Source organism: Phaenicophaeus curvirostris, chromosome 8 (assembly GCF_032191515.1).
Source record: "Phaenicophaeus curvirostris isolate KB17595 chromosome 8, BPBGC_Pcur_1.0, whole genome shotgun sequence".
Lineage (NCBI taxonomy): Eukaryota > Metazoa > Chordata > Aves > Cuculiformes > Cuculidae > Phaenicophaeus > Phaenicophaeus curvirostris.
In genome coordinates, this window is record NC_091399.1 from 11,180,576 (window position 1) to 11,194,165 (window position 13,590).

The 13,590-nt window shown below is 56.6% G+C and overlaps 1 protein-coding gene across 1 annotated transcript in view; it reads left to right on the plus strand.

Annotated features, from left to right (window-relative positions):
• Positions 1–9,196: 9,196 nt before the first annotated feature.
• The window catches only part of CRIP2 (cysteine rich protein 2), a 31,004-nt gene continuing 26,610 nt past the window's right edge, over positions 9,197–13,590 (plus strand). The window contains exon 1 of the mRNA XM_069862244.1: positions 9,197–9,316. Coding sequence (XP_069718345.1) covers positions 9,274–9,316 — 43 coding nt within the window. The 5' untranslated portion in view covers positions 9,197–9,273. The remainder of the gene's footprint in view (positions 9,317–13,590) is intronic.

A 13,590-nucleotide genomic window follows, 5' to 3' on the forward strand; every position in this document is an offset into this window, starting at 1 on the left:
GCTTTTGTGAAACATCTGCTTTTTGTCTCTTCTGAAACATCTGCCCAGACCCTTGCTCTGTGTGCCCTCTGGCTGGCACGCACGCACACCACTGCTGCCTTCCTTCCCACCTCAGTGCTGTCTTCTGTTCTCAAGTGTTTGTGTAACTGCAGTGCTGCAAGCACCCTTATGTTGTACAGGGCAAGAGTCATTTTTAGTTTGATTCCCCATGTATGCAGTTTAAACTTTTTGAGCACTTCAGACTGTGACTCCCTCCCTCCTCCTTTTAAACGCAGCAGCAGCAGATGCAGCACCGCAGCTCTGAAAGGGCCTTTTGTTTGTGGTGGCTCATGCATCTTGCTGATTCATGGTGTGACTGGCATGTGGCAGAGTGAAATCCCTGGTGGTCAGCAATCGAACCGCCTCTTCATTTCTGTTTTCACTCCTTACTGGGATAAGCAAAGTGGGCTCAGCGTTTGGTTTCACTTGCTGCTTGGCAGTGGTCAGGTTTGCTCCAGGGCTGTGCAACTTAGCAGATGTTCTACGTGTATCCTGTAGTGCTAGTCACATTTTCCTAGCCATGACTTGAAAGCAGGAGGGGACAGCCATCCTGAAGGATATGCTCTGTATGAAGGACACAAAGCTTACCAGAAAGAGAGACTCTAGGCTGCCTGCAACAGTGCAGGACTACACCAAAGACCCTTGGCAGTTTTATTTTCCCTCCGTCAACTGTAGGATTAACCCTATGTACCTGAGAAATGCTACTGACTGCAGGAAGGTGCTGTCAGATGATTTTTCTGTGAGAGAAGGGTCTCAGAGGGGTTCGTTCCTTCCTGTTGCAAAATGAAATCTGAAGAGACCGCTTTGAAAATTGCTATGTCTGAATCAGCTTTGACCCCACTCTGGTGGGATCTAGAGCTCATGCCTCAGCTGTAGCAGAGGGTATACTTCTGCCGCGGTGCTGGGGCGGCTCCAGGATCCCTGCTGCTGGGGGAGATGCTGATGTGACTTAGAGAAGCTGTTTGGGCTGCCCAAGGAGCTCAGAATAACCACGGGGGGGTGCCAGCCCTGCAGTTTCCAGAAACTTAAAAGCTTTCTTGGAGCAGTTCCAGGGATTACTCTGCCAATGAATCCAGGCAAGTAGAGAGAAAATCCTGTGCTGCCCTGACTTTGAAGGATCCCTTGCATGTCCTTTAATATCGATGACTGTTTTTGGAGTGCAGTAGCAGACCACTCCCTTGTGTTTCCCTGGATTATGTTTGTACCAGCCTGGGACAAGGGCTTGGAAGATACCTTTGACAGCCAAAGACAGATAACCAACTCTTGGGAAGTGCAGAGAGAATGGTGGGTCCCACTACTCATCTGTCTAAGCCAGAGCTGTCACTCTTAAGTCAGCTGCTGTTGCTAAACCTCTCCTATACCAACCTCTCTGCTGTGTTCGCATTCGTGCACTGATGTGTTGCTGCAGGGATTGCTGTTTATTCCTTCTCCCACTGCTGAAACTTATAAAACAATAAAAGGTTCACACAGCTGGGGCAGCATCCCATTTTCAGTGTCCCTTCCAGCCGCTGCTTCTACCTCAAGAGCCCCTGAGACTGCAGGGGCCAAATTCTGATGGGAGTTGCGGTGAAAGATGGGCTGACTTACCTGCCCAGAGCTGCTCGTTTCTACCACATACATCTCCAGTCCATAGTAAGTCTTGCCACCTGCATGTGGATATTTTCCCTTAGTTGGGTGTCCCCAGCATCCCCATCCTTCTCTTGCTTCCTTGCAGGCCTGGAAGCAGGTGCATCGTGGGCTCAGCTCTGGTCCGCTGGAGAAGGCTGTGCTTTACACTGAAGTGGATGGAGCGCACTGGCCTCCAGACTCGTTACCATGCTTCTAGTTTTACAGGCTTAAATGTAGCAGGGAGCTGGACAGGAAAATCTTTTAAAACAAAACAAAACAGGCATCCAGACATTCCTGGTTTTGTTACAGTTGTGCTTTTTTTTTTTTTAACTTTGTAGTTCTTTTGAGGGGAGGCATTTACTTTTTTTGTTCGCTATGAGTTTTGCATTTTAGCAGCTTATCGGCAGCAGCTCCCTGTGATCCCTGCTTTTGGTGCTGTCACATGAAGACAGCGCTGTCTGCAGCAGCACTGTTGAAAGTCTGGAAGAAGGCAAAACATGGCCGAAACTAACAGTTCTGAAAGTCGCATTCCTGCTGGGGGAGGTGGGCTGCCCCTGGGAAGCTACTGTAGAGTTGGAAAGCAAAATACACGCTGAAATTTCTTTTGAAATGGAAATTTGGAGCTGGTGCCAGCTCTGCTGCAGGCTCTGGCTCTTGGTGCAAGTGTTACACAAGCCAGACCTTGGGAAGCAGACAGGCTATTTTGGATGGTCAGCTTGCATCACCATTGGAGCCGCTTTCCACTGCCGGGACAGGAGGTAGGGCTGTTGAGGAGAAGAGAGCAGTGAACCTGCTCAGATGGTGGCATGGGCACTGCTATGCTGGCATGCCAAGTAGTGGCATGGGAGGTGTGCAAGCCTGAGGGATTTAAGAGGAGACCAACAATAAAACCCAGAAGATTTTGACTGGCGGGAGGAGGAGGGAGATTGATACAGCTATAGAAAGTTGACCCTGTGTCTCTTCTGATTTTCTTGATCCATCAAGAGAGCACAAGCTTAAAAACACCTTTTAACTTAAAATAAGCATTGGCAGCAGTGTTAGAGGGAAGTGAGAGACCAGTGCAGAAAGGCAAGCCAGGGCATGACAGACCTCTCTAGCCAGCTTGCAACAGCTCCATTTATTTGGGATATTTCCCCCTGTAAATGTGATTTTTACTCAAGACCCTTCTATGAGGGCCAGCAGTGATTGGATCTGCCGTGATCTCCATCTGCAGGATGTGAACCTGACTGGAACATAAGTGGTCTTTGCTGCCAGACCTGAGGAAGGAGGCTGGGGTGTCCCCTGCATCCCCACCCCTTTCCAGGGGCTGCCCAGAAGAGTTTTGCCCTGCTTGACCAGATGTGAAACCTGGTGAAAGGCTCTGATGATCACATTTCATCTGTGCAGGCTCTTAGGAGGAGGAAGCCATCGCAAGAAAATGCACACAGTAAATTCAGAAGGGCTGTGGGGCCAGGGGCCTGTCCTCATCTCTTCTGCCTGGAAGAAAGCCAGGTATGGTCAGCACCGAAGCACACTTGATTCCTGCCCTGGGCTTTCTGAGTTCATTCACCACATTCCTGAATGTAAATTCAGCGTTGTTCTGCAGACAGCTTCCTTCCCTCCTGCCTGCAAGCAGACTCTCCACCTGGATGCAGGGCTCCATGGGATGCTGGCAGCACCACAGCAAGCAGATTTACACGTCCTTGCCAGAGGGTTTCAGCCAGGGCCTGCTTGTTTGGAGATTTTCCATCTGAGTGGTTCCAGCAGGAGTGGGTTTGTTCCCCCACTGCCTGCATCTTGGCTGCCCCTGTGCAGGACATGTGTGAGCGGAGCATGTGGATGCAAAGCTGGACGTGGCATGTTTGCATGCTCGTTTCCCTGCTTCCTGGAAAGATGTATGTGGTATCTGGTGAAGGCCAAGGGCAAATGCGTCCTCAAGATGGGTCTTCCCCAGCCTGTGCTGCCAAAGGAGAAAGTGATGGATGCTGTAGCAACTACGAGGTGCTGGGTTATATGTGTCCAGCTGTGACCCTACCCCAGGAGCTCACAGAGGTCTTTGTCTTGGAGGTGGTGGTGTGCGTGTGGAACACAAAGAAAACTGGACAGCCACCACAAATGCTCATCCTGCCACCCTGCAAAACCATGTTGCACCATGGCTGGCCTGACCTCCGGCTGCAAGATGTCTAGGAGGGGCCATGGGATGGGGAAAGCTCAAAGACAAACCACCTAGTGGTGCCTCACATGGCCAGGAGCTGAACCTTGCCACCAAAGCCCAGCTCTGAACACAGCCTACCTGCAGCGACAGCCTTTCCTTCCTCTGGAAAAGCCAGTGGAGGGCAGCTGATGCCAGCCGCCCCTTCGCACCGCCGCCCTCTCCTGGGCCTCCCTGCTGCAGCCAGGGCTGGCTGTGCTGCTGGGCTCTGCTGGGGGTTCAAGAGCCATGCTTGGTCTTTCCAGCTGGTTTGCTGACTTTTTGGGGTTAGACCACTGCTTTTCAGGAGCCTGCATCCCACCTCACAGAGGTGTCACATCTGCTAGGTGGAGGTTCATGTGCTCCACATCAAGTATCTGCATGCTTGGTATCCGTATGCAGCCTGCTCACCGGCTCTGGGTGGGCTGGTAGTTACAGCTTCTTGGGAAGGGAACACAGGGGTGATGGGGACATCCATTCCTGCTTGCAAGGACAAGTGGGATGTCCATAAACCTGTTTATCACAGGCATGATGATGCTGTCTACCCTGCCCGATAACAGCAGGGGCTGGGATGCCTTTTAAAGGAGAGAAGAAACAAGTGGATAGTTTGAGCTCCAGATAGTGGGTGCCGGGGCCAGGTGGTGACATGCTGAGCTCTCGCCAGTGGCATGTGCTGCCTGACAAGAGCCAGCTCCTGCCAGCCCCTCAGCATGCTCTTTCTCTTATCCTTCATCTTCCCATCTCTTGTTCCCTAAGCCCCTAGGCTCCCCTTTCTGAGCTGGGTGCTTCTCCCGCGGCTGCACTTTGGTAGCAAGGCTGGGTACCCAGTATGTGTGGGCTGGAGCTGCCTCCCTGTCCCAGAGAGCCTGGGGGCTCCCGTGCTGGGGAGCAGGTTTCCCCGCACAGCCTGGCCTCAGGTGCCCACAGGGGTGTGGGGTGTCTGGATCTGGACTGGCAGGCATGACACATCCAAGAGGGCCACGCAGAAAAAAGAAAAGGTGGGAAAAAAAAGAAAATTTTGCCTGGTTTTGTGAATGGATTGTCTACTGTATCCCTGAGCACCCACTGGGAACCACTCCCAGGCCATGGATGGACTGCAGCTGGTTTTGTGATGAAGCTCCTGCCCAACGGCAGGGACCGAGGCAGAACGTGGGCAGGGCTGGGGCGGCCGGTGGTCCGTGGCTCTCACTTGCCACAGCCCGGTACATACAATAAGCCAGCCAAGGGGCTGCAGGGCCGTACACAGAAGACCCCTCTCTGGGCTAACCCAGCCAGCAGTAGGGTTTTGTTCCTTAACTTTTTTTTATTGGATACTCCCCTAGAATAGGAGCCAGAAAATGTGAGATGCAAAAGCAGAGTTGAGTAGAGGAAAGCTTTCCAGATTGAGTGTTTGTGGTATTTGCATCTGAGAGGAGTGAGCGAGGGAAGTCAGCACAGGGAGGGGTAGAGGTGAGCCAGAGGTGAGGCAGCCTGGGGAAAGTAATTCCCTATTTATTCCTTGTTTTCCCTCAATCTCTTGCAAACCTCTCTGATTGACCTGCCCTAGGATGAGATCCCAAACAGCATCATGCCTCGAAGGCTCCTGCTGGAGACGATCCCTGGGCCAGCCCAGTAGGGTCTGCAGAACGCCCCCATCACATCTCACAGCCCCCCTTGGGCCCAGAGCCAGCTGCTGCTGCCCAGGGGACAGCCAGGCATGCTGGCATCAGCTTTAAGATCTAGGTTTGCTTTGGTCTCAGTCCTGCCCGTGAAAGCGGATGCTACAGGGATGTGGCTCCTGCTCCACTCTGGGCAGCAATCCTGTGGGAACAGACTGGGCTAAAAAAAACCCCTATTTTATCATGGAGGGGGATGCTGGTCTGCCAGGCACTTGCCATAGACCCATGTCCCCTAAGTGGGTAATTACTGGTATGGCCAGATGAGCAAAGATCAAACAGTGCCCAGCAATGTGATGTGGAGTGCATCACTCTGCCTGGAAACATCTCCTGGGTGCTGAAATGCAGCTTTGGCACCCACTGCCAGGGAAGCCCTGGTTCAGCCATTGGATAGGAATGGAGCCCCAAATTTTTGGTGTAAAATGCATCATTTGCTGACAGTGGTCCCCAGCCTGCTCCTCCTGGTCTCTGTGCAGTGGCAGATGTGTCCTGGGTCTGGGCATTAATGCAACTGTCCAGGAAAGCAGCACAGTGGGGTCAGGGATGTCCCCCGTGTGCCACCGCATGCACCAAGTGAACCAGCTGGCAGTGGGTCCCACAGGCTCCTGTGCCTGGGACCGGGCATGCTGGCCTCAGAGAAGCTGTGCCACCCTTGCTTGCTCAACCATTGCCACCTGATTCACCCATCCTGCTGTCCTCGAGGCCCTGGGACAGCCCAGCCCTCAGTGTGGGCGCATGCCAAGTCTAAACCCAGGCAGATTAAGACACAATCAGTTCAAGCCACTTTGCTCCTGAACGAGCATATCCGCTTGGGATTTAGCACATTTGCAGGCACGGATTCACACCTTTAGGTGATTTGTTTTAATTCCCCCCAGCCTCTGTGTATGAAAAGCAAGAGCCCAGCTGGGAGCTGGTTCTGCAGCACAGCTGAAACCTGTGTTTCTTCCATGGCCACTCCACACATGCTGTCAGATGGACACAGCCTCCTCCTCCTCCTGCCCCTCAGCCCCCAGGGCTGGGTCACCAGCTAAAATTTCCTACGGATCCAAAGGATTTAAACAGCAAACCTTTAGGTATTTGTCCTTTTGGAGGAACCGCTGCAGACACAGGGACAACGCAGTTGGTCCCATGCTGGCACTTGCCTGCTGCCATGGGGCACTTTAGGGCAGCAGACACTGGGTGTTGCAGGGGGACCCACATGAACACCCAGGGAGCTGGCTGCAGCTGGCCTCCCTGAAACCAATAACTCCACGAATCCCCAGTTCTTGCCTTGCCCTGGCAGCTGCTGGTGCTGGGGAGAGCTGCTGGGTAGCCTGGGTGCGCCGGCTCCGTCCTGGGGCCCACAGGGCTGGGGCGTCCCACGGGCACCAGCACCAGCTGCCTCTGCGTGGGGACCCCGCCGGCCACAAAGCCCCTCATTGTTGTGACAGCAGATGGACGCAGAGTGACAGGGATGCCTGGATCCTTCTGAACTGGTGGGGCTTGTGGTTGGTGGAAAAACTTGCTGTCAAGCATCCCCCTCCCATCTGGCCTTGGGCACTTGTGGGACAGGGTTACCTCGTCCCATCCCAGAGCCCTCGGTTTCCTTCCTGCTGCTGTTTCTGTGACTGGGGCTGGTAGGTGCTTGGCAGCCACACCAGCCTCCAGCAGAGAAAGGAGGAATTGGATGACAATGAGGACGGAGGAGAGCGAGGCTGCTGGCTGATGAATAATGCAAGACCTCGCTTTCGGAGCAGCAGATTTCCTGTTTACCAACACTCAGCCTGCAGGGTGGTGGTGCAGGGGTGTAGCCCCTGGAGCATCTGAGTCGAGGGTCCTCCGACTGCTCACTTTCCCTGAATACCCTCCTCCCGTGTACCCACTGCCCCCCGCAGCCCTGTGGTGCAGGATTTAGCCATCTTGGCACAGAGGGGCTTCTCCTGACACACGGGGTCTAACACCCCACCATGGGGCATGTTTTAGAGCGGGTGAAGCTGACGCTCCCACCTCAGCATCGCTTCATGGCTTCCCAAGCATCACTGCTGTGGTGGCAGCCTCGAGGGATTTTTTACATGGCTGTTTCCATGGCAACAGAGCAAAACGGCACTGGGAATCAGAGCTCTGCTGGTTGCTGTGGGAAAGCAGCCTGCACTGCTGGAGCAGAGTTATGGTAGGGAAGGGCTGAGCACGCCAAGGCAGCGAGCGCATCTGCTCACCCTGCAGATGGGATGGGAGAAGCCCCTCTGCTAGGTTAGCCCCAGGACCTTCAAATCATGCTACCAGCCATGGTGTACGTGTGACAGGCATTGCTGCCCCGTGATGCCTTGCTGTGCCATGCACGCCACGCAAGCAAGGCCACCAGGACACACATCGCCTCCCTCCCCTCGCCCAGCTGCCGCACATCACTGCTATCTCTGTTTCCCCAGGGCCTCTTGCCCTCACCCACCCACCAAGGTCTCCCATATCAGGCCTGTCATCCCAGCTACTTAATCTGGGTTTCTCGGTTACCCCATCTGGAAAAAATGTGTCTCATTATATACCCAGAATACCCAGTGCCTCCACAGCGCTTCCTGGGGGCAGGGGCTGGTACCCACCCTCTCTCTGCGCACCAGCAGCCGCTGTGCCCCCCGCCCCACCTGGCACCGTCCCACCAAGCCAGCTCCTGCGCAGCCCAGCCGTTTGTACCCAGTGCTGGGGCCAGGCTCTCCGAAGGCAGCTGCTATCAGGATGCAGCTGGTGGTCTCTTGGCCAGTGCTTTTAGAATCATAGAACAGAATCATACAATCATAGAATCACCAGGTTGGAAAAGATCCATCGGATCATTGAGTCCAACCATTCCTATCAAACACTAACCCATGCCCCTTAGCACCTCGTCCATCCATCCCTTAAACACCTCCAGGGAAGGTGACTCAATCACCTCCCTGGGCAGCCTCTGCCAGTGCCCAATGACCCTTTCTGTGAAAAATCTTCTCCTAATGTTCAGCCTAAACCTCCCCTGGTGGAGCTTGAGGCCATTCCCTCTCATCCCGTCCCCTGTCACTTGGGAGAAGAGCCCAGCTCCCTCCTCTCCACAACCTCCTTTCAGGTAGTTGTAGAGAGCAATGAGGTCTCCCCTCAGCCTCCTCTTCTCCAGGCTGTTTGGTGCTGGGTTTCCTCAGTCTGTAACCCCCAAGGGCCGCTCTGCCTGCCCAGAGCATCCCTCCCAGCAGCCGCATCGAGCAGCGCTGTGCGGGTGCCGAGTGTGGGAGCATCCCCCGCGGTGTTCCCGGCCTTGAGAGAGGGGCAGGAGGGCTCTGCGCTGGCTCCGCTCCTCTCGCGGGCTCTGGGCTCGGCGGTCGCGGCCCCTCGCTGGTCCGCAGGGTGCGGGCCGGGCCCGGGGGCAGCCGGGGAGGCGCCGCTGCTCGGGCGCCGGCGGGAGGGGAGCGGCGCGGAGCTGCTCAAACCCCACAAGTCACGTCGCTTAATTATAACCTCTTTAGGGTTTTTTTTTCCCAGGGCAGGGGGAACGCCGAGCGCTTGCATCCTTTGGGTTGTCGGAGACGGGGAACGGGGCAGGGGAGGCTGAGGTTCGCCGCCGGCGGGGGCTCCGCTGCCCGGGGCCGCGCACCTGCCGCGCTCGGGGCCGCGCCGAGCCGGGCAGAAACCGCGCTCAGCAGCGCCGGGCCGGGCCGGGCAGACGCTCCGCGGGCGGCCCCGCCCCGGCCCCCCCGGGCGGAGGGACCAGGGGGCGGGGGCCGGGCGGAGCGGGGCGGCTCGGCTCGGCTCGGCTCGGCTCGGCACAGCACAGTGCGGCTCGGCTCGGCTCGGCTCGGCTCTCCCGCCATGGCATCCAAGTGCCCCAAGTGCGAGAAGACCGTGTACTTCGGTGAGCGCATCCTCGGGACCCCCCTCTGCCCCCGCTCCCCAGCCCGGCGCCCCTCCCCTCCTCCGCCTTCCCCGGGGCATCCCCGGCTCCTCTGCTCCTGCCCGGCGCCTCGCCGGGGCCGCGGCTCCTCCGCTCTGTCCCCGCGAACCCCATCCCTGGGGCGCCCGGGGCATCCTGCCCTGCTCCCTGGGCTGGGGAGAGGAGGCGGCGAGGAGCGCTGGGCGGTCTGTGCGCCCGCGGCCTCTCTCGGTGCCGGGGTCCCTCGCCGCCCTGTGTCCCCGCGGGTGGCGCTGGGCAGGGGCTGCTGGAGCCAGAGCGGCTCTCGGAGCGGAGGAGCGGGCGGTGGCAGGTGCAAACAAAACCTTCTCTCAGCCCATCTGGTCACGTTCTGTGCAAACTGGCCTCTTCTCCCAAGTGACAGGGCACAGGACGACAGGGAATGGCCTCAAGCTCCGCCAGGGGAGGTTCAGGCTGGACATCAGGAAAGAATATTTCATGGAAAGGGTCATTGGGCACTGGAACAGGCTGCCCAGGGAGGGGAGTGAGTCCCCTTCCCTGGAGGTGTTTAAGGGATGGATGGACGAGGTGCTGAGGGGCATGGGTTAGTGTTTGATAGGAATGGTTGGACTCGATGATCCGATGGGTCCTTTCCAACCTGGTGATTCTATGATTCTATGAAACCTGGCTTCAGGTGTGCTGTTCACTCCTCCCTAACCTCGCCTCTCACCCAGCCCTCTGCGGGCTGCTCCCGGCTTGGATTAATGCGTGGTTTGGGGTTTCCACGGGAATTTTTCAAAGGTGCTGTCTGGGCTCAGATGTCCATCTTGGCACCTCCAGGCTGGGTTGGGGCAGCAGCGAGTCCCTGCAGGTCTCTGAAGGCCCCGCTTGAGCCCACAGCTGACTGAGATCTCAGGGAACTGGGGCTGGGGTGTTTCCTTCAGGCACCCCGGGGTGAGCGGCAGAAAATGCCATGGGCAGAGGGTGGGATCCAGGGCCTAGAGCCTCCCGGGCAGCGACCTGAGCCCCTGGCCTCAGGTGGGCATCCTCGGGGATGCAGGCTCAGGGCGCCTCTGGGGCCGGATCGGGCAGTCCAGCTGTGTCCTGGGTCCTGCTGGTGATGGGATTCAGCTGGTCTGATCCAGCACTGCCCGTCCGCACCCCTCCCTGCCCGCACCCCTCCCTGCCCACCTCCCTCCACTCCCCCACGGTCCAGCCTCTGCTGCCTCAGCGTGTCTGTTCGGTGGAGAAATACCAAATGGTCCTAGTGGTGCTTGAGCATTTGAGGCATTGATGCTTTCATTCCTTTCTGGCCATCTCCAAGTAAACACAGAGAAACAGGAATTTGCTGTCTTCCTCCTTTAAATAAATCTATTTGTGTGGGGATGGGAAGGGCTCAGCCCCTTGGATGTCTCTCCTTGTGTGAATCTTTTCCTTTTTAAGCAGAAAATAGTGTCTCTGTCCAGCCAGCTGGGCACTGGCCCGGGGTCAGAGTCCCTCCTCTCACTCTGGGCACGAGCCTCTCCTGCATGGGGACGGGCAGGGCTGAGCTCAGGGACACGCACCTCGCTGCCAGAGGGGGCCAGGTTGTGCCAAGAGGCGAAGGGCCAGACCCCCAGCAGCCCCTGCATCCTTTCTCTATGTGTGCAAGGAGACTTGTGGGTCTCTCAGGGATCTGAGTTCTAGAGGCACGGGTCTGTACCCCGTGTCTCAGGCTGCATACCAGCGCTCTCTAGCCAGGATAGTTTCTGTAGGTGCAGGGGGCCATGTCCAGGTCTCTGCTGCTCCTGGGCTTCCCCCGTGGGGGGACACCTTGCCCTGCAGGCAGGGAGGAGTCAGGAGCCTGGCAGTCGGGGAGCAGCCCCCATCACCCATCTCCCCACAGAGACCCGAGATGGGGCAAGTCAAAACAGGAGCGAGCCAAAATCTTGGTGCTTGGAGCTGAGATACGCTGGAGCTTGTACTTGCTGACGCCTTGAGCTTTTCCTTGAGGAACTGCCCGGGCTCCATCAGAATAAGCCTGTTTCATTTAATGCATAGAAACTGGACACAACCTCTGAGCTCCCTTTCTGCGATGTGGCTCCTGGAGTTTCCTCCTGATGGACTGTGTAGACTGGTGGGAAGATGATGGGAGTGCTGTGCCCAGTGTTTGGTAGTGTTTGTGGATTCTTTGGCTGGCCTGAAGCTTAACGGGGAGGTGATTAATAAAGCCCCGCTTGTTCGGGAGTGCTCCTCACATATGCTGAATGAACACTGGCAACTATAACTTCTCAAATGCCTGGGATTGCTGCTGTGGACCATGTGTGAGAAATGCCACTGTGTCCCGTTCCCGGCCCCGTGCGATGCCTGAGTGGCTGACCAACGCCAACAGTTGTGGGCACTGATGGAAAACTCATTTCCAGCCGGCCTGTTGCTTCATGCTCCCTGGAAAAATCCAGTGGGCTCCTCCCTGTACAGTCAGGAGGATGTGGGCGTTTCCTGAGCTACAGAATGAGCTTTTTTTCCTTTGAAAAGTACAGGGAAATATAAAAATAGTTTTCTGGCTTTTTTTTTTTTTTAAAGTAGACTGACATCTGTGACATTGTTTCCAGAGGTGGCTGGAGATAACTTTCCTGCTTTGGGGAGGCTGAATATGTGAAGTGAATGTTTAACTGGAGAAGCAGCATTGTGGAGGCTGTGGGGGCCGATTCCCATCCCGCTCTGGCAGGTGGTGGCGGGTTGGGGTTGGGTTATCTCTTCTTGCAGGAAGCTCTGGAGGGACCAGAGTCCCCTGAAGCCAAACAGCCACACATTTCCCCAGATCCCTTTTGCATCACTAGCCTTAAATGAGATTTGCAGGGTTGCTGGCCAAGCCTTTATGCCTTCCATCTTCTCTACCCCGGGAACTGCGGGGGATTGTGGTGGTGGTGGGTTTCCTGTTTTTCCATCCTAAGCACAAGGCAGGCGAAATCCCCAGGGATGCACCAAGAACACATGCAGCGGAGTCCACTGGCAGGTGGCTTTCGGGGAGCTCTCTGCATGTGCTGGGGCGCATGAGTGCCAGAAGGGGCACCTTAAAAGCACATGAGAGTCACCCAGTAGTCCTAGGGCTTGACCTGGCTGTGTCTGCAGCTGGAGCAGTGCAGATGCTCTCTGGGGACGGGTTGCTGGTGGGGTGCCAGAGGGGGGCTATGGCCATGGACACATCCATCTGGGAAGCAAGAAGGGTCCAAGCCTAAGAACATGTGCACATCCAGCTGAAACCAGGGGGGTCCAAGCCTAGCATGTTCAGAGGGTCCTGCAGCAGATGTCTAACCCTGCTGTCACACTGATGTCCCCAGTGTGCTGGAGGAGAGGGATGCAGCCAGATGTGGGGTGCAGCAGGGTGCTTTTCCTGCAAAGCACTGCTGCAGCAGGTCAGCCCTGCAGAAATTCAAGCTACAGAAGCTGCTCTGCATTGAATAAGTAACTGCTGCTCTTGGCTCCGGGCACTGGCTGTTCAGGGGCTGGGCAGGAGAGGCAGGAGGGCTTTATTTTCATTACAGCCATTGCTAACAAAGGAGGCGGCTTAAGCCCCGGCGTAGCAGTGAACATCAGCGTCAGCAGGCCCCTGGCTTGCCTGCAGGAAGGCTACCTGGGCTCCTTGGGTAACTGCCTGCTCTGTCTCGAAGCGTCTGCTCTCAGAGCGTGTGTGGACCTTGCAGAGTGGTAACTAAGGATGCACCAGTTCCCTGCTCCCCAGGCAGGGCCCTACCAGGGCAGGGATCCCTCTGTGGGAAGCTGAAAGACAGGCTGATTAGCATCAGCTTTTCCCTCGGGAAAACAGCGTGAGATATAGAAAATTATCTGTGGGAGGGCGGGACGGGGTGAGGTCTCGACCCCTTGCTCTCACACACTGTGAAGTGCACACTTTGCTGGAGCTTCTGGGGCTCCTGCACTCTGCGGTGCTCGCATCTCATGTGCGTGTTTGCAGGCAGTTGCCTACTTTGCAGGGAGCTGGGGCGCAGCTAAGGGACACAGGGATCGGCGTGGATGTGCCTGCAGAGGTTGTGCTGGCTGGCCTTGGGTGCCCTGCTCACCCTATGCTGCCAGCCCGCGTGTACTGGTGCGGCTCCCCAGGCCGTGGGGGCTGGAGACTGGGGGCTGGCAGGCAGCTCTCTGCAAGCTCAGCTGCTCCTGAGTGACTCCGTATGGGGTCTGGTTTGTGGCGCTCTGCATCCAACGTCTAAGGTCTTGGGCAGAGCTCCTTGTGTTCTGGTCCTCCCTCCCTGTCCCTGGCAGGAGCACAGGGATGGGGA